Source organism: Seriola aureovittata, chromosome 6 (assembly GCF_021018895.1).
Source record: "Seriola aureovittata isolate HTS-2021-v1 ecotype China chromosome 6, ASM2101889v1, whole genome shotgun sequence".
NCBI lineage: Eukaryota > Metazoa > Chordata > Actinopteri > Carangiformes > Carangidae > Seriola > Seriola aureovittata.
In genome coordinates, this window is record NC_079369.1 from 12733245 (window position 1) to 12751082 (window position 17838).

The window sequence follows — 17838 nt, forward strand, 5'->3', positions numbered from 1 at the left end:
CATATTTGTGCCAGTTCACCATTCAAACTGATTCTCTCTCCATTTAAATCATGTCATTCTGTGTCACAGAGCAAAGCAGAGGAACAACAGATCAGATGTCAAAGAATCAGGAAATGTCACTTGGTACGAGTTCCTCTCTAATGAGTAAGTGCGGTCCTTGTTGTTGTTCTCTTTTCACTGCTGCAGAAATATTCACATTCATGGACAATTTTGGGCAAAAAAATATTCACAGAATTCAGAGATCTTTAATTGGTTGTTATCTGTCCCGTCCCTTCGCATAGAAGTGTTTCATTAGCTATCTATAACAGGTTGTGGTCAAAACCAAACGGTGTGAAACATAAAGTGTCAGCGAAGTGACAGCTGCTTGTGCTTTTGCAGTAATGTGGTTTCCTTTCATGAAAACAACACAGTAAATTTTCTCATCATTGTAAATGTTTCTACTACAAAATTTCCCATTTCCCTTCATTCATTTTATGTATATGTTGTTTTTCAGATTGACTATTAACAAAAAGCATAACAGTTACGATATATGTCGTATAACATAATATAACATAATAAGACCCTGTCCTGTCTTGACCTGAATTTAAAAAAATATATAGTAGAGTTTCAAGATGACCAAATAAACAATTATCAGTAACTATTGGTAATTTTCAAATGTGGGGAAGGATGATGATTAAATTCCTGCAGACAAGACAGCCATGAGACTGTTTCCTTATGTTGGTGCATTCACTGCCTCTTCTACCAGGAATGAGGAAGAGGAGGATCGTACAGAGAAGGTGGAGAAAGGCACCAAGGTGAAGAGGACCCTTAGCTCTTTGAGGAACAGGATGGCTGGCTCCTTCAATAAAGATAAGGTAAACCCAAAGCAAAGACAAATAGTGCTTCGAACTCATTATAATATACCATCCCACCTGCAGTAACATATATGACTTGATAAGGATTACAGTTTTCTTTACGAACTAAGAATCCTGGGACAAAAATGCTGCAACACATTTTAATGTGGAATGCAGAAAAGTGATTTCTGTATTTTATAATATCGCGTAGACCATATCCTGAGGTGCATGTTGCTTCACACACAACGTACAAATATTGCCTGCGATGTGGTTCTGTGTCATACCCAGCAATGCAGTATGTGCCGCAGTGAAAGAGAACACACACACAATTGCGTATAAAAACTCCCCGCTGTGTTTGATTTTCTTGTTCCTCTGCAGGGTAAGAACCGAGAAAAAGAGCAGCAGAAAGAGAAGTGGAAGGAGAAGGAGAGGGAAGCCAAAGAGAAAGTATGCGGCAGCAGCAGGATGAGCAGTGGGCATCATTTGGTGCCAGGCGCTTTTTCCAGCTGTGCCACCTGCTCACTGTGCGGCAAGTCCCTGCAGAAAAAGCATGGCCTGCAGTGCATGAGTGAGTAACGCCACAGCCACAGGTGTACATGCACCCACGCTTGTCCTCAATATGACACAAACACACGTGCACAGGTGTTGCGCTCACACACAAACTTGTATCTATTCATACCCATGCTGCTACACACACGCACGCTCACTTAACCAGTTATTGGAGCACTCAAGCACAAACACAGCCGCACACACACACACACAATCACACGTAGCCACAAAGCGTAATGAATAAAACCATTCACAAATTCATCAGGAAACACCCAAATATTCTCTTTAGGTGGAAGGCTATTTCTGACTTTATGGTATTCCCATACACGTTATCACCTTTGTTGTGTTGAAATTACAGCATTAAATTCACAGAACGTAAAATAGCAGAGAGTCATAATTACATCAAGTGCCATTCGTCATTTTGACAGTAGCTTTCCTTTTGCACTTTTCTGCTAAAAGAAGATGGTGTTCCCTTTCAGTTCCTCTTCAAAAAGCATTTGTGAAAAACTTCATACAAAAACACTGACGATGTCTGCAATTCCCTCTGTGCTCTTTTTCACGCTGCATCATTACTGCATATGTCCTGTGTTTCACAACTCAGCTCATTTGTTTAGACGTGTTATCTGATTTGTTATCACCATCCTCTGACAGATGTTTATGTGAATCTACAGCATGTCTTTACTTTGTTGCTCCGGCTTGTAATACTCTTCACATTTCCAGTATCTTTGGTGTGTTGGATGATGAACTCTCACAATGAGAAAGCAGGCCCTGTTTTGTCTGGAGGCAACCACAGCTTTATGTGTCCATTCATGGAGTAGACCTGTACAGAGCATTTCAATGCCCCACGGTTCCTCTTTCTGTTACTGTTGCGCCACTCCTTTGCAGCCAGCAGGTCAGCTGATAAGCCCGTAATACCTAATGAAAGATGTAAAACTGTTTGCTTGGTACAGGCAGCGGTGAGCACAGTGGAAAAACTCTTATCCAAGAGGTCAGGCTGCATGAATATTGGTTGATAGTAACTTACCAACAGAAAAATCAAAAGTTTAAAATAAGAAGTGTGTTCAAATCCAGTAGAAATTGGTTTATTATCATTAGTATCATAGCTTTTGTAACAGACGTATGCGGCTGTGCTAAAGTACAATTTAATTACTCATATACAACAGGATAGTTCTAAAGTATTAACAGAGATAATCCTAAAATAATGTCTAACTGTTTAACTTTAATAACAAATTGTAAATGCAGAATTAGCCAATATGTTAATTGATCGTTTCCATTCGGCTTTGCTGCACTGACTGAAAGAACTATAAAATGTGTGGCAACAAATTTAAATCTTATGAAAGTTCAGCTGTCGTATAGATACTTGCACATAGTGGTGAAGACAGTATTGACATGTTTACACAACTAGAAGTAGCAATACCAGAAGCAATTTCAGTGTAAAAAGACACCATTACAAGTAAAAAAAGAAGTTAAATGTTCAAAAAGTAGCAAATGTTCTCAAAATGCCGTATGGCAGAATTTTTCCTGTTATATTTGGCATTATTTTACAATATACATTGAAAAATATTGCAGATGCATTAATGTGTAAGCAGCATTTTAGCTGTCGAAGCAGAGCTAATTTTAACTACTCTATATACTTTTATATTATAGGTAATTTAATCTATCACCATCTATCATCATATTCTGTAAAGTGATTCTATGTTTACATGGTTTCACCTGTAAAATAACTGGAAACTGCAGATGTCAGATAAGTGGAGTAGAAAGTGCAGCAGCTGCCTCAGAAATATAATCAGTGCAGTTATAAAGTAGCATAAAATGAGATGGAGGACAAAATTATTGTATTCGAATAAATATGCTTAATTAAGCACATGATCTATTGATTTATTTGGCAGAAGAAAAAACATTAGACCCAAACATTGGACCTTTTATTTTTAGTATTTTTTTTCTTTTAAGTGATATTTTTAAACTTCCACAGGGTATTTCCTCTTAATCATCCTGATACAGCCAGAATGATGTTTAATCACATCTGTGGACACATTTGTTGGCATTCCTGTAATTCGGCGACTGTCTTCTCATAAGACATGTGGTCAGGTGGTGAATTTCACATCACCAAATAAAGTTCCCAAGGCGGAACAGTACCATTCTCAATATTAGTACCATTTAATTTTCTCTGAAGTGGATAATTTGCAGGAGTGCAAGGAGAAGAGCAGTTAGAAATGAAATTCTGTGCTCCCACTATCCCCATTATTTCATGGCTGTAACCTCATAAGTTCCCTGGCTCCTTTTTGTCTGTGGGAGACAAAAGCCATAATATGTACAGAACATTTATAAATCTCACAGTCTGGCAGGAAGGGATATAATGTATGATTGTTTTTAATAGTGTGCTTATTAAACAAAGTTGCTCTGGCATATTTCACAAGACACAGGGCACCACATATCCAGTGTGATTCAGACAGCGCTGCTTCTTTAAGACATTAACCAGAAACCAATAACACATCTATCTCACTCTCTTTCTCTCTGTGGCAACTCTTCATTCATCACCGATAAAGTCACAAATCCTAAATGTTGACACTTGTTGGCATTGTTGGTGCACACACACACACACACACACACACACACACACACATACACACATACACACATACACACATACATACACAGGCGTGAGAAAACAAGTGAGTGTCCCTTTAATTTGAACCAAGCCCTGTGGGGATTCAGCCGAGAATCAGCCTGTGGAATGCGTCGTTTGTGTGCCAGAGATTGTTCCCAGTGCAGAGTAGGACACAAAACTGGACAAAACCAAGAATGTGGCATACTTGTTGCCACTGATTTTCAATGGCTGAACTGATTTATGTACCTCACGGGCAGACTACACTTCCCTCTGGATGCAGCTGATTCAGATCAACTCGGGTCTTGCTGAACGGTAAGAGGCAGCTACTGTAGCGATGGTCCGAAGCGGGATCAGGTGGATAACTCCCGTTGTTTCGCTCAATGGGAGTTTTCAGGCATCCTGGCCGCTAGCTAACCAGCTAAATGCTAATAATAGCCAATCAACCACTTGTTGCGTTTGTCCTCTACAGGCTTGTTGTTTAGTCGGGTTTGAGTCAGTGTGTTAACAAAGTGAAGCCACTTTTAAAGTTCCATAGATATTTATTTTCTCGCAAACTGTTTCAAATAAGCTTAGACTGAACGTATGGCTTGACTAGCTATTAGCCACTTAACGCTAGCGTTGTTAGCCTGCCTACAACCGCTACTATTTGAAAAACAAGGTTAGTTGGGTAAGCTGTTGGCTTTAATTAGCTGAAAGTGATAGTTTGTATAAACGAACACAGAGCCACACCAGCGCTGTTTATCCTCGTTAACCTAATGTTGCGCAACTTCCCTTCAAATTCACTTTATGTGTCCTTTCAGGAGTTTGTCTTTGCCCATGGGTTGCAGACTTTGCATGAAGCTCAACAGGTGATTGCTAACTAAGCTAACGTTAGCCTCGAAGATAACTATTACTACTACTATATCTGGAGTCAGCTGTTAAAATGTTTCTGGCATGCTCGGATGTTTCCCCTGATGTGGTGGGGAAATCAGAGGTTAGTACAAGTAACAATATTCGCATTTGCAGTTAGATGGCGAGGTGCGTCTGTCTGTGTTAAACAGTCTTGTATTTCTAGTGTTCCCACCCCGTTATAGTTGGCTCAGAGACTCAGGCAGCTAACTGGCTCTGTATTATGAGACTCAATGATCCTCGATGTGTTAAATGGTGTTATTCTTCAGTGTCAAATTCTTGTAATTCCTCAGCCGGGCAGGTGATGCCCTCTACCAGTGCTTTATTAGCATCAGGCAATAGGAATGGCCCAGGCTGACGGGGTGACCATTCAGCCTATCCCCTCACTCCTCTACCTCTCTGTTCTGACTGAGTTTTCTCTTTGACTGGGTCACATGGTGCTAATTGTGCTTGGCAGGTCTGCCAGTGCATAACAGCCCACTCCACTGACTCTGGGTCTCACCCATCTCACCCTGTTAGCACACCACTTCTCCATGCATCACTGCTTTGCCTTCCAGCATGCCTGACTCTTTGGGCTCTCTGCCTTTGACTAGATTTAAGGTTTTGACTGCCTCCATGTCTCCTCTGAGTGCCTCTTAGTAGATTTTCACCTCTTTAACTGTTGTTATCATCTAATTTGCATGCTACCTATAGGCTTGATTAGTCGGCAGATTAATCATCAGAGGGGTAATGATTTGAAGGGGCAATAAATAGATAGATGATATCCCTCTACCTCCCCCTTTGAGTATTGTCTCTTTGTTACTGGTCTTAAATAGTAATCATGACCCTTCTTTTTGGGTGAGAAATGTGACAGAGATGTTTCACTTCACTAAGTAAACAGTTCCCTGAGCCCCAGTTCCTCCTGTTTCACGAGATGATGTCATAGTTTGGCTGGTTACTTCAGTTTGCCCAAAGTGTTGATGTTTTTGTCCCTGTTGTCTCATAGAATTAAGTAACCTCTTGAACTCATATGCACACATTAACACACAGGAAGCAGGTGATGTCAGTTTTTGGCTTCTGTGTAATCAAGTAATACTTTTTTAAAAATGGCTGTTGTGGCTTCTTTTCCTCCAGGTTGGACTTGAAACCCATTTGTGGTAGTAGGGTTTTTCCTCTGAACTATAGAGGGTGATATGGAGCACAAGTGGTTTTACTGGGGTTATTTCTTGTATTTGAGAATAGTGAAAGGAAACTAAAGGAAATATTAATCTGACATATTGAATATATCTATATATGGAGGCACTGCACCATCTAAAGTGACTGTGTATGGGCTTAGTTTATAAGCAGAATAGACATGCAGTTTCACACTCCTCATACACTTAAACTGAACATGCTGGCATATGTGAGGAGTTGACGACCACATTACTTAAAAGCAGATGCTGCGGCTCATTAAAAATGCAGCACACTTTCAGTAGCCTACATGATTTTGAACCTATAATTCAGTCGGAGGTAGGAATGTTTACTTTAAAGGACATCACCCTGTTGTTTTGTATGTTTTAGCATGTTACACATAATGTATTTAGATAATAAATAACAATTTAGGATCGAAATAATATATGCGTCTATTTTTATGTATGGACAGATTGATATGTTTTTTTAGAGGATGCTCAAAAAAATTACAACAACATGTAAAGACTCATTTGATTTTTTTTTTTTTTATCAAAAGGTTGCTGTTTAGCTGCTTTTGTGAAGGTGCAAATGTTGGGGGGAGTTTTACTGTTCAATGCAGGTGTCCAACATAAAATTAGCAAAAATACAGTTTATAAAATCCGTGATTAATTGCTTGTCTCAAGCACACTGTGTGTCTGCAATTTTACATCTTCTTAATAATTCAATCAAAACCAGCATCTAAAAACCTGTTTTTCATCACTAATGTAAAATATACACAGTTAGTGTAGTTACCTACAATTTCACACACCCTGTTTTGAATTTGACAGTGTTTGTAGTCTGTATGTCAAAAACAACTTTTAAGTGTCCTATCGTGTGAGGAAAACGTTTCCCTCGAAGAATCCACCCATTGCTATCTGGCGCTCCCATAAGATAACATGGGGCATTACCTTCTTTCTGTAGAGTTTGAGTAGTAGCACGTGATTTTAAAGTTGTTTGTTGTATTTTATTTTCACCTGTCTGTTGATTTGTTTGTTGGCTTCTTTTTTTGGCTGCTTAGGACAAGCATCAGAAAGATATCATTCTGGTGATCACAGTGCTGACCTAGACCTCATTTCTAGTTCACTGATTGACTCACTGAAGTGTGTGCTGCTGTACACCACAAGTGTGCTTCTTGTGTGATTAGCGTAGTTACCAGTCAGCAGATGTTGGGTGTGGTGGTGGTTTTTTATGGGGGCTGAGTGTCCCGTGGATCAGCTGCAAACCACAGTGCAGTTGTCACGACTGAGTGACTGGAACTTTATTACACAGCTCAAGAGTGGCAGAGCTCTTTGACACTCACCCATGTGGTCCACCTGACGACATTAACCACAGTGACAGTATGTGCTGGCCTGACGTCAGAACTGATCTTTCAGTTGTGACTTTTTTCTAATGAAGCATTTCTTTATTTTCACCGCAGGTATCACACATGGTGCTATTACCAAACATCGGGGTGGTCTGTAGCTGTTAATGCTGATAAGCTCTCTGATATCAGTAAACAGAAATACACAGTGTTCTTTCTTATCTTGGGATATTTTTTCTTTTAGTTTTGTTGAGCAAAAATTCTTTTGAACACTTTTTGAACATAATTACCTCAACTACACATTCCTAAACAGAAATGGCTTACTCTTGGGTTCTTCAGTGATGACTTTGAAGTGATATTGTTATAATGACATTGCTTTTTACTCCATTTAGATCTGCTTATCCGTCAGGTCCTCTTATCTCTGCCTGTTCTTAGCAATACTTTTCCCAGCCTTTCCCGGTCAGTGTGTTCAGGCTTTGTTGAAGATGGTAAGACGGTGTATTACTGTCCTGGTTGACTTGATTAGACATTGACGGTATGTTGTGCTTGATGTCTTTTGTCAGGAAGAGCCAGGCTGGCAGAGATATGTGTTATTTTGCGCGTTAGTTGAAGCGAGGTGGAAAATTATCTGCTATTGCTGATGAGTTTGTTGACTTACTGACTTCAGTGCCCATTTCTTCCTCTAAAGGGAAAAAAAAATTCTCTGGTTTCAAAACTGAGTGTAATCCAAAGAGGACCGTCTGATCTGAAGCAATAACATCTAAAAAGGTTGTTTGTATTAGATGTTTTGTGCTATTGGGCAAATGTTGCACTGCTCTGCATCTGTGTTACTTCAGTACTGCTGGACCCAACTCAAAGAGGGACACAGCACTGCTGGTGAAGATTATTCAGAAGCCACTTTCTGTTTTCTTTTCCTTCAGCTTAGCCAGCAATTGTTCATTTATTACCAGAGAGAAGGAGGCAGAGGGGGTAGGCTACAGATTGTGAATGAAGTGGAAATAATAGATTGGTTAGGACTAGTTCTTAAAAGTAAAAGGGCAAAATATGATAGATTATGCTAATACTCTGCAATATAAATGACTCTCATAATATGTGTATCTATTCTTTATGTCTTCCTCAATCACTGCACACACAAATGATAATTTCTCCTAATGTTTCATGCTTTTCCTGTACAGGAAAGAGTGTTTTTGTCATTGTGTTCATTGTGCCAGCACACAAAAGGGAAATAAGCAATAGAAGCCTTTATAGTAGGCTGTACAGCAGTTAGTGGAATTTGCTAGCATGGGTTATGTTTACTCTGTGTTGTTAACATAAGCAGAGCCTTTGTCAACAAGATTCAAACAATCACAAAAGTGCCTATTGGCCCATGTAATATGGTTAATGTAGAGGGGGCAGTTTGGGTTTAAGTTGCTTTTAATACTGCCACGTTCACTTTGTTCACTTGTCTTAAATAGTAGTTGCTGGTCAAATTTGAGTTTTTTATTTATTAATTCATTGATTTTTTAACTCGGATCACTAATCATTCCAAAAAATATGATGATAAATCTGAAATTGTAAAATGCAAGTTTGAGGGGAACAAAATGAAGTGGTAAAATAAAAATAATGAAAACATTAAGACCATTGTTATCTTAAAATTATATCTGAGTAGTAGTAGTATCATAAACGCAATAAGACACACAAAATTAATTACATTTTCTCTTTTTTGGCCCCTGTATTTTCCAGTATAGACCCACGTAATGCAGTCAGCTGGCCTGTTGTCATTAATTACTACATTCAATCAATTTGTTAAACTCATCCACCCTGCTCCCACTGCTCAGCCTCTCTTTACAGAGAAGCAGCTCTCATTTTAGTGTGTATATGCATTCCTGCACTTTTGCACATCTGTATATGTTTTGCATTGAAGGCCACGTGTTTTACCTGGCTGGGTTGGGATCCGACTTTGCATGGTCATGACTTAATTTGCTTGGCCAGCCTAGTCCCTTGAAATAGGCTTATGATCTTTACCTTATACAGTATGTAGCCAGGCTGAAAGATTGAACTGTTTTGTTTTACCAATGTTTTGTCTTTCCAGTAAGTGAGCAGAACACGGAGGAGAGAACTTACTGCTCTCAGTGTGTTTTTCCAAAACATCTCTGATTTGTATCTGTGCTAATCAGCGGAGACACAATCAGCCACTCCATCTACACCTGACAACAAAAGCTTTGTTTTCCATACAGGGAGGAAAGTGAACAAAAAGTGAAATGTATTACTGAGAAAAAGGCAGTTCCTGACCTGCCTTACAGTGAGAGTCTGTATCATGTACTTATTAACAAACAGAAGCCATAGAGTTACTGCTGCAGCAGCCCCATGAGGTCACTTTGTAAGAATACTGTGCCTCCAGGCTTTTGTTCCAGTGTTTTCTTTGAATCACAGCCCTCTACTTTGAACACCGCCTTCGGCAGCGGTTGGGTTGGTTTTGAAACCTCCGACTTGGTTTACTGTTTCATTGTTCCCATCCATATTCAATCCAGAAGTCACCACTGTAGCCTCTGTATACTGTACAATCTGTATACTGTATACAACTGGCCTAGCAAGACTAATGCAACACTGATCCTCTGTTCCTGTCCTGCTGTTTTTCAGATTGTGCCGTGAACGTTCACAAGAACTGTAAGTCTCTGCTGGGTGACTGCACCAGCAGCAAGAATAAGGTAAACACTCCACTGGGGCATAGAAAAACAAGGACTAAGACAACAGGAAAGTCGTCCTACTACCTTCCACTGTGTTACTATTTAGCATATAGTGACTAGTTATATACACATGTATGTGGTCAGACACTGGATCAGTGGCACGAAATGAACTCAGGATAGAGAAAAATAAGATTAATAGAAATGGTAGTTAAAAAAAAAAAAAAAAAAAAGCCAGTATTTGTGTGACGGTCAGATTTAAGTTTCTTTGTCGTAGTATTTTGGCAGTCTTGCTGTAGATTCCTGTGATGGTTGAATCTGAATTATAGTTGCATAATTTATAGGTTAAATTTAACCCTTTAATCCTTGTAGCACCACTGCAACACTAAATGAGTGTTGGGACTGTGCTAGATTGTAAAATCCAAATTTGAAGATTTTTCTGAGCTTTTCTTCTACTTCATCCATGAGTCTGATTTCTCCACATATTCCTTGCTTTATGCTCCTTTGTAAAATTATTGAGGAGGTGCATATTAACCGTGGTTGAACCTTCTATCTAGTATCAGGTATATATGTAGCTACAGAGAAGCATAATTCCACATTTGGCAGAGATGTTTTTATGCTCTTTCAAGCCTGGGGTTTTAAGATGACTCCGCTGAAGATGACATGCCTCTGTCCACTCTAGAATATGAGTCTGCCTGAGATGTACTTTGCTTGTCATGCAAAGTCCTTGTCCACAAGAGCAGTCTCGTCCTGTAAAGAAACTACAGTGAGAGTGTGCAAATTTTTAGGCATTTTGTAATCTGTCACTCAGCTGATAAAAGCCTGAGATGAAGGCCTTGAAATTATGCTGTCTTTATTTTCTCCACACAGAGAGATTTTCTACCGAAGACCAGCTCATCAGGATCTCCTAACCTTGGTAAGTAGAACATGCATGTGCGGACGTGCTATAGTAGGGAGAATGCATTGATGGAAAAGAAGGCAGCTTTAGCCCCCTTGTGTCAAATTAAAGAGAGCTGATTGCCTCTCGGGGGGTTTGCAGAGGATGAAAAGGATGAGGATGGACCCTATGGATCCTATTTCTTCAGTCTGCAAATCTTTTTTTCTTTTTTTTTTGTGTGTGTTGTGTATATGGGTGTGTGGGTGTTAATAGTATGTGTGTCTGCCTACACACTGAGCGTAGAGGGGGAGATTGGCCTCCAACAGGCTGTAGGCAAAGGTGATGATTAGCTTTTGTTAAGAACAGTCAGGCGATTTACTTCTGGTTCAGTTATTGTGCGAATTTGGGATAGATTTAGTAATGTTGTACGTACAATCTATACACAGAAGTTGAATTTATATCAATATACAAAGAACAAAGGGAAGCAGAACTAAGTCAGATCTTTACAATTTGTTAATTTGAAAGAATATCTGCCAATTTCTTTGTTACAGTATTATTTCTTCTTTTGTAAAAGGTTAGATTAAAGGTAATTTCACTCATTTCAGTCTCGGAATAGATGTCTTGATTCATTATCATGAATTGGTCCATACCAGGAAATTTCAGGTAGTGCTAATTGTAACATTCAACAGGTCCTGTTGCATGTGATTGACCCCACAGGAGACATGAGCAGCTGCAGAGGCAGCAACAGCTTAAGTTAATCTCCTGTCCTGTAGTTGTTATTCTCTTTTGAACAGCTGGAGTCCTGTCAGCCACACCTGATTTCTCCTCAAGCCCTGCTCTGGCCAATCAGTAGCTTGTGCAGGGGGTCGGGAAGAAAAGGAGCAGAGACAGGAATTGAGGAAAAGTCCGTCATCAGAAAGTGCGAGAAACATAAAAGGGTGTGCTTCTTTCCAGAAGCTTCTATAAGAGATAAACGATCGGGGCGTTGTGTATAAAACCAGGCTACGCGCTGTTCTCTGCTACTGATGCTGTGGCAGAGATACTGTGGAGTTTGGATTATCAAACATCTCCTTCTGCTACTCCTTTTAATTTGAGACATTCGCAATGGAGCTTGCAGTTACCGAAGGCACTTTCCAAACCACGAGGGCATCCAAAGCGTGCTCCAGAATGGCTAAACCATCCAACTCCTCCTCCCCACCTTCCTCCACCTCATTGTGGAGTCTGTCTGGACGTGTGGGGATGCGAGTGTTGATGCACCGCGACCTGATCACCTGCCGATTCTTCCGATCCCTTCCTCGATCTTGGCTGAAAAAATACAGGGTTCGACAGAGGCAGGAGTCAAACAGGCACCCACTGGCCTCCTTGTCGTCTTCTCCTCTCCGCTGGTCATCCTCTCCTTTCTCTCTCCCTTCTCCTAGTTTCTCCTTATGTTCCCCCTCCGTCCCCTCTCATTCCCTCAGTTCACCCGTCTCTCATCTTTCCTCCCCAGCGCTAAAAGACCGGGACAGAGAGCGGGATCAGGCAGGCCCTGCCTCATCACAGACCCTGGATGGCCACCAAGGTTTTCTCAGCACCCCAGGCATGACCGTTAGTCAGTGGGGACCTAACACTCAGCTGACTGCCGCCCATACCACCTACTCCTCTGCAACCCCTACCTCCAGCCTTGGCCACAGCCTCCATCACCACAACAGCTCAGGGTGAGTATCTCTTTTTTTTTTTTAACTAGTTTACTTTTAAAAAGATTGCTCCTGAATGACAGGCTTCCTTTTGACTGGGAGTTGAAAAGTTAAATCTTTCTCTCAAATCTATAATGCTGTCGATGTTTGCAGGATTTGCTCAATATTGTATGTTAACGCTGAATATTTATAGATTCTTCTCTTTGCTGCTCAAATACTATTTTCTCTATGTCATCCTGAGATGTGTATTTATAGTTGACATATCAAGGCACACTTTTTTTTTCTAATAATACAGCCTTTTGAAACTGAAAGTAGACAATTCTCAGAAGTGGACTACTTTTACACTGCATCACTAAGAAAAGTGGGAGTGAGAAAGAGAGAGAGAATCAGGAAAGGTGTTAACAAGACCAGAAAAAGAGGGAGCGACAGCCGGGCAACAGTATGGAGGAAAGAAGGAAGGAAGGAAAGACAAATGTAGCTACCTGGGTTTTGCTTCTGTGTGTCATTCTATGTGGAACTGTATATATGTGTGTTGGGTCTTAAGTGTATTTAGGCTACCACTAGCCAGAGGGTTTGAGTGGTATCAGTGTCAGCATGTATGCCACCTTGGACCTGTGGTTGTCATCCCTCAGATCCCTCCCTGGGGAGATGGATGAGACAGATGCTCTCCGCTCCAAACGCTGCAATGAAGACGCCATTTCCCTCGCTCCCTCCACCACCGAGTCTATCATCGTAGAAGGTGAGTTGACTGAGGTGGGGATTGAATTTCAACAGTTCCACTCATGGCTGAAATGATTTACTCTGAGGGAGATTGTTATGGTGGTAACACTGTTCTTTATAAGTACGTTTTCAGCCCGTTTAGCCTTTTCTAAGATCTGTGTGTTTGTCTTCAGGGAGTTTTCCTAAATCCAGGGAGGTGAGTGTATGGAGTGTGTTTCGTGGAGTCAGGAGTGACCTCACCCTGTCTCATTAAGCTGGAGTGTGTGGGAGAGACAGACAGGCTAACTGCGTACTAGTGTTTTTTTCCCAGGTAGCATGTCTCAGGATTTACTGTTTTATGGGACACACCCATACCATGAACGAGCTATGCAAGTGCAGGGTTGGCATAGTCCCTCACATCTTTTTTTTAAGCTTAATCACAATCCTTATTAATGTGATGTTCAAGAGTTACCACATTTACAATGCATTGTTGACATCAAAACATGATCAAAATTGTTGGGAAAAGCCTCGTATTTCAGATTTAAAGAAAAAAAAAATTGTTTTGACAAATTCATTTGTGGAGTTAAGATTGTGTGGGTCATATTGCCTTGTCACTATCTCCATATATCATTTTAAGCGCTGCCAAAACACAAACAGACGAGACATGAAGTCATCAGTGAACTATTCTTAAACTTGGAGGCTTCGCAGAAAGTATTTGGAAACCTTTTGTAAGGGAATCATCTTTTGAAAGTCATTGTTCATGATTTAGGAATTGAGTCTCGAGTTACCTGCTGTCCTAGATCTGCTCTTTTTGTGTCAACATCACTTTTCGACAGTCTGAAAGTGGGTGCCTCCTTAATGATGAAGAGGCCGACTGTCAGCCGCACAATCCAGGGTCAGGCCCACATGTCAGAAGTTCCTCCATCCTGCCTAGCTGACATGGAGCCAGACTATAATTCTTGACATAGACTGGATTGTTTCAGGGATGCTTATGTTGACTTCTGACGTCGCTGTGAAAACACTGATCTAAACATGGGCCTCCAACATTGTGCTGTTTCCTGCCATATCGGGATTATAACACTGTAATGGGTCATAGATTTCGATGTCTCTGCCCCTCTCTTCAGATGCTCACTATACAGCAGTGCGGGCTGATCTGGAGTCTGATGCCCAGGACCTGGAGGCGGAGTCATGGAGTTTGGCAGTTGACCAGCAGTATGTTAAGAGGCACTCTAAAGAAATGGTGAAGAGACAGGATGTGATATATGGTGAGTGTGATTGTTTTGGGCGTGTTCAAACATATTGCCGTTCAATGAATTCATTCAACTATTCAATCAATGAGCTCATTGGTTGGTTAGGGTTGGTGTGAACTGTGATTTTGGAAGCAGTACTGCACACAATGTCAGGGAAATAATCAAAAAAGATGAGGTAAAATTTAGCATTTTGCAATTCTGTAACATTGTTGGACTCCCAATACAAAGTTGAAAAAATGTATCGAAATCAAAGCAGCAGAGCCAGAGATATGGTCTTTTGTATTCCATTCATCATTCTTTCTTCTCAAAATATGGCAGAACATAAACATAAAACTTTAATGTCATTGTACAGAGCTGATGCAGACGGAGATGCACCATGTGCGAACACTGAAGATAATGCTTCGTGTCTACGTCCGAGAGCTGAAGGAGAACCTCCAGATGGACTCGGGCAGGCTGGACTGTCTGTTCCCCCGCTTGGAAAACCTCCTCGATCTTCACACACATTTCCTGTCTTGTCTCAAAGAGCGGCGACGAGAAAACCTCATCTCACCTAGCGACAGGAACTACACCATCAACAGAGTGGCAGACATTCTGATCACGCAGGTAGGTGATATGTAGCGTCTCTGGCAAGAACACACTTGCTTACAAATGCCCAGCGTCGATTTCTTCAAACACATCACATGATAGTTACACATTCTCAATATGGTACACAAGTTATATATAAAGAGCATAATACATCGGCCATGGTGCAGTGTGGGCCAGCACACAAACACAGACTGCCAAAACAGAACCGTGAGCCGCCTAGGTGACAGAGATGACAGTTTCTTTTGTTCCCCAGTTCTCAGGTGAAATCGGAGAGAGGATGAAGGAAAGCTATGGAGATTTCTGCAGTCACCACACTGAGGCTGTCAGCTACTACAAAGAACAGCTGCAAAACAATAAAAAGTTCCACAACATCATACGGGTAAGACACACTATCATATGCTGATTTTTGATGTCAGATTTAATCCACAGTAACTCTCCAGTGTAGTGTATTAAATCCACTTGCAATCTGATACATGTTAAATTAAATCATGCTCTTTCTTATCTCAGAAAATCAACAACCTGTCCATTGTGCGGAGGTTAGGAGTGACCGAGTGTATTCTGTTGGTGACGCAGCGCATTACCAAGTACCCAGTACTAGTGGAGCGTATTCTACACAACACTGAAGGTCTTTCTGCTAATTAAATTACAATCACTGATGAAGAGGGTGCACCAATGCATTTAGTGAGGAATAACCTCAGTCATTATAGTTTAAATTTGACTTAATCTGTAAAATATTTTTTCTGTCTCTAGTGGGAACAGAGGAGCATGAGGATCTGACTCGGGCTCTGGGTCTGATTAAGGACACCATCATTAAGGTGGACACGCTGGTTAATCTCTATGAGAAGATGTCCCGACTCAGAGACATATACAACAAGGTGGAGCTCAAAGCACTGGGAAAAATCAAAGATGGCCGAGTGTTTCGCAGGGAGGACCTGGCACCGAGCAGGAGATGGCTGCTTCATGAGGGCACAGTCAACTGGAAAGCTGCATCTGGCAGACTCAAAGGTATGATAAGGCATGATTAAACAAAATACTCACTGACCTACTATACAGAAGTGTGAATATACTGTATATGCTGTTCTATTAAAAAGAAATCAATAATGTGTCGTGCTGATCCTTTGCAAGGTTGTTGTGAACTTAGTTAACATTAAAAAGGATACTCACATTTAAAATGTGTCTAGTCTGATATCATCTGGCTTTTTCCAGCTTGCAGGCTGAAGCCAGAAACTCTCATCTCTGATTTTTGCTTTTCCAGATATTCTTGCAGTTCTTCTGTCAGATGTGTTGCTCTTGTTACAAGAGAAGGACCAGAGATATGTATTTGCCACTGTGGTAAGTGATTTACCTTTGATCTTTCTGTCAGTATAACAAAAATGGCATTTGTTTTAAAGAGGAATACATAAATAATGCACAGTGAAAAGAGCAGGAATTTTTTACCTTCAGAATCCTATGCATGATCTGTAATGCTCATCTGTGAATGTCATTTATCAGTTTTTATTAAGTACTAGTAACAAGTAAGGTCAGTAATCCCTTCTTGTTCTTTTTTTGATCTACTCAGGATAGCAAGCCGTCAGTGATCTCTCTTCAGAAGCTTATAGTCAGGGAAGTGGCCCATGAGGAGAAAGCCATGTTTCTTATCTGTGCCTCCTCCAATGAGCCAGAGATGTACGAGATCCACACCACCTCCAAGGAGGAGCGAAACACTTGGATGACACAAATACGGCAAGCTGTCGAGAGGTAGCTGCAGTTACACAGAGAGAAAACTCACACAAAATCTCTATGCTGGTCCAAAATTATGGAAAATTATGATAATTATTTACCCATTGTGAAAAGTGTAGACAAAATGTTATTGTAATATATGTCAATCCACAGTTGATCCACAGTTGATGAAACAGAATGTATAGGAGCGTTACTCAGTTTGCTTCCTTTGTCTTTCTACCTGCCCACCTGTACCGGGTTCTGTCCTCTCCCACTCTCAGCTGTCCTCATACTGAAGAGAGGCTGATCAGTGAGGAGGAAGAGGCTCGAGCTTCCAGGTTCAAAGAGTTTCAAGGTAACCAGATCAGAACAATGACAGACTACAAACATTGCCCTTGAAAATTAGCTATACCGGACCACTAGGGGGTGCTCATGTATCATGTTAACATTAAAATTGTTGAAGTTGCTTTGATTTTATTTACAGCTCTTCAAACTGTTTAAGGATTCAAATTATTTTTTTAAAGCAGCCAATGCAGTTAAAATAAAAAATTAATTAATTAATAAGTATCTGTTTGTATGGATGGATATTCATGTATGGATGTTTCAACAATAGACTTGTGACAATCTGTTAACCTTGATTCGTTTTATAAAGTCTGGGTCTTTTCTTGTTCCATTTCATGTTTTCCATTGTAGAGCGGCTGAGTCAGAAGGATACAGTAATTGTGCAAGCTCTTACTGAGAAGCTGCAGCTGTTTGCAGACATGGCAGAGTCTTTGGCAGGTCTAGAGGACACAGCTTCACGTTCTAGACTTCTGCTTCGAGGAGACGCCTCAGACCTCCAGCAGGGGGAGACCCTGCTCAAAGGAGCTATCACTGAGGGTAAGACAAGGCTGCATGATGTACAGTATATCTGCTTTAGACGCAGAGGCATTGCACCTTGGCATTGAGTGAATTTTACAAACAATTTGTCAACTTTATGTTCATGTAGTTCTCACTGCAGCTTTGTAATAAATAAGTGGATTGT

General features: G+C 40.7%; 1 protein-coding gene across 4 annotated transcripts in view; it reads left to right on the forward strand.

Moving 5' to 3' along the window:
- arhgef18b (rho/rac guanine nucleotide exchange factor (GEF) 18b) overlaps positions 1 to 17838 on the forward strand; it is a 43894-nt gene that overhangs the window by 10112 nt on the left and 15944 nt on the right. For all 4 annotated transcript variants that reach the window (XM_056378224.1, XM_056378223.1, XM_056378225.1 and 1 more), the window contains 16 exons: positions 70 to 144; positions 746 to 854; positions 1212 to 1401; positions 9986 to 10053; positions 10900 to 10945; positions 12396 to 12603; positions 13215 to 13321; positions 14406 to 14546; positions 14884 to 15134; positions 15370 to 15495; positions 15624 to 15741; positions 15867 to 16121; positions 16372 to 16448; positions 16675 to 16853; positions 17096 to 17169; positions 17508 to 17693. In XM_056378224.1, coding sequence (XP_056234199.1) covers positions 70 to 144; positions 746 to 854; positions 1212 to 1401; positions 9986 to 10053; positions 10900 to 10945; positions 12396 to 12603; positions 13215 to 13321; positions 14406 to 14546; positions 14884 to 15134; positions 15370 to 15495; positions 15624 to 15741; positions 15867 to 16121; positions 16372 to 16448; positions 16675 to 16853; positions 17096 to 17169; positions 17508 to 17693 — 2210 coding nt within the window. The remainder of the gene's footprint in view (positions 1 to 69; positions 145 to 745; positions 855 to 1211; positions 1402 to 9985; positions 10054 to 10899; positions 10946 to 12395; positions 12604 to 13214; positions 13322 to 14405; positions 14547 to 14883; positions 15135 to 15369; positions 15496 to 15623; positions 15742 to 15866; positions 16122 to 16371; positions 16449 to 16674; positions 16854 to 17095; positions 17170 to 17507; positions 17694 to 17838) is intronic.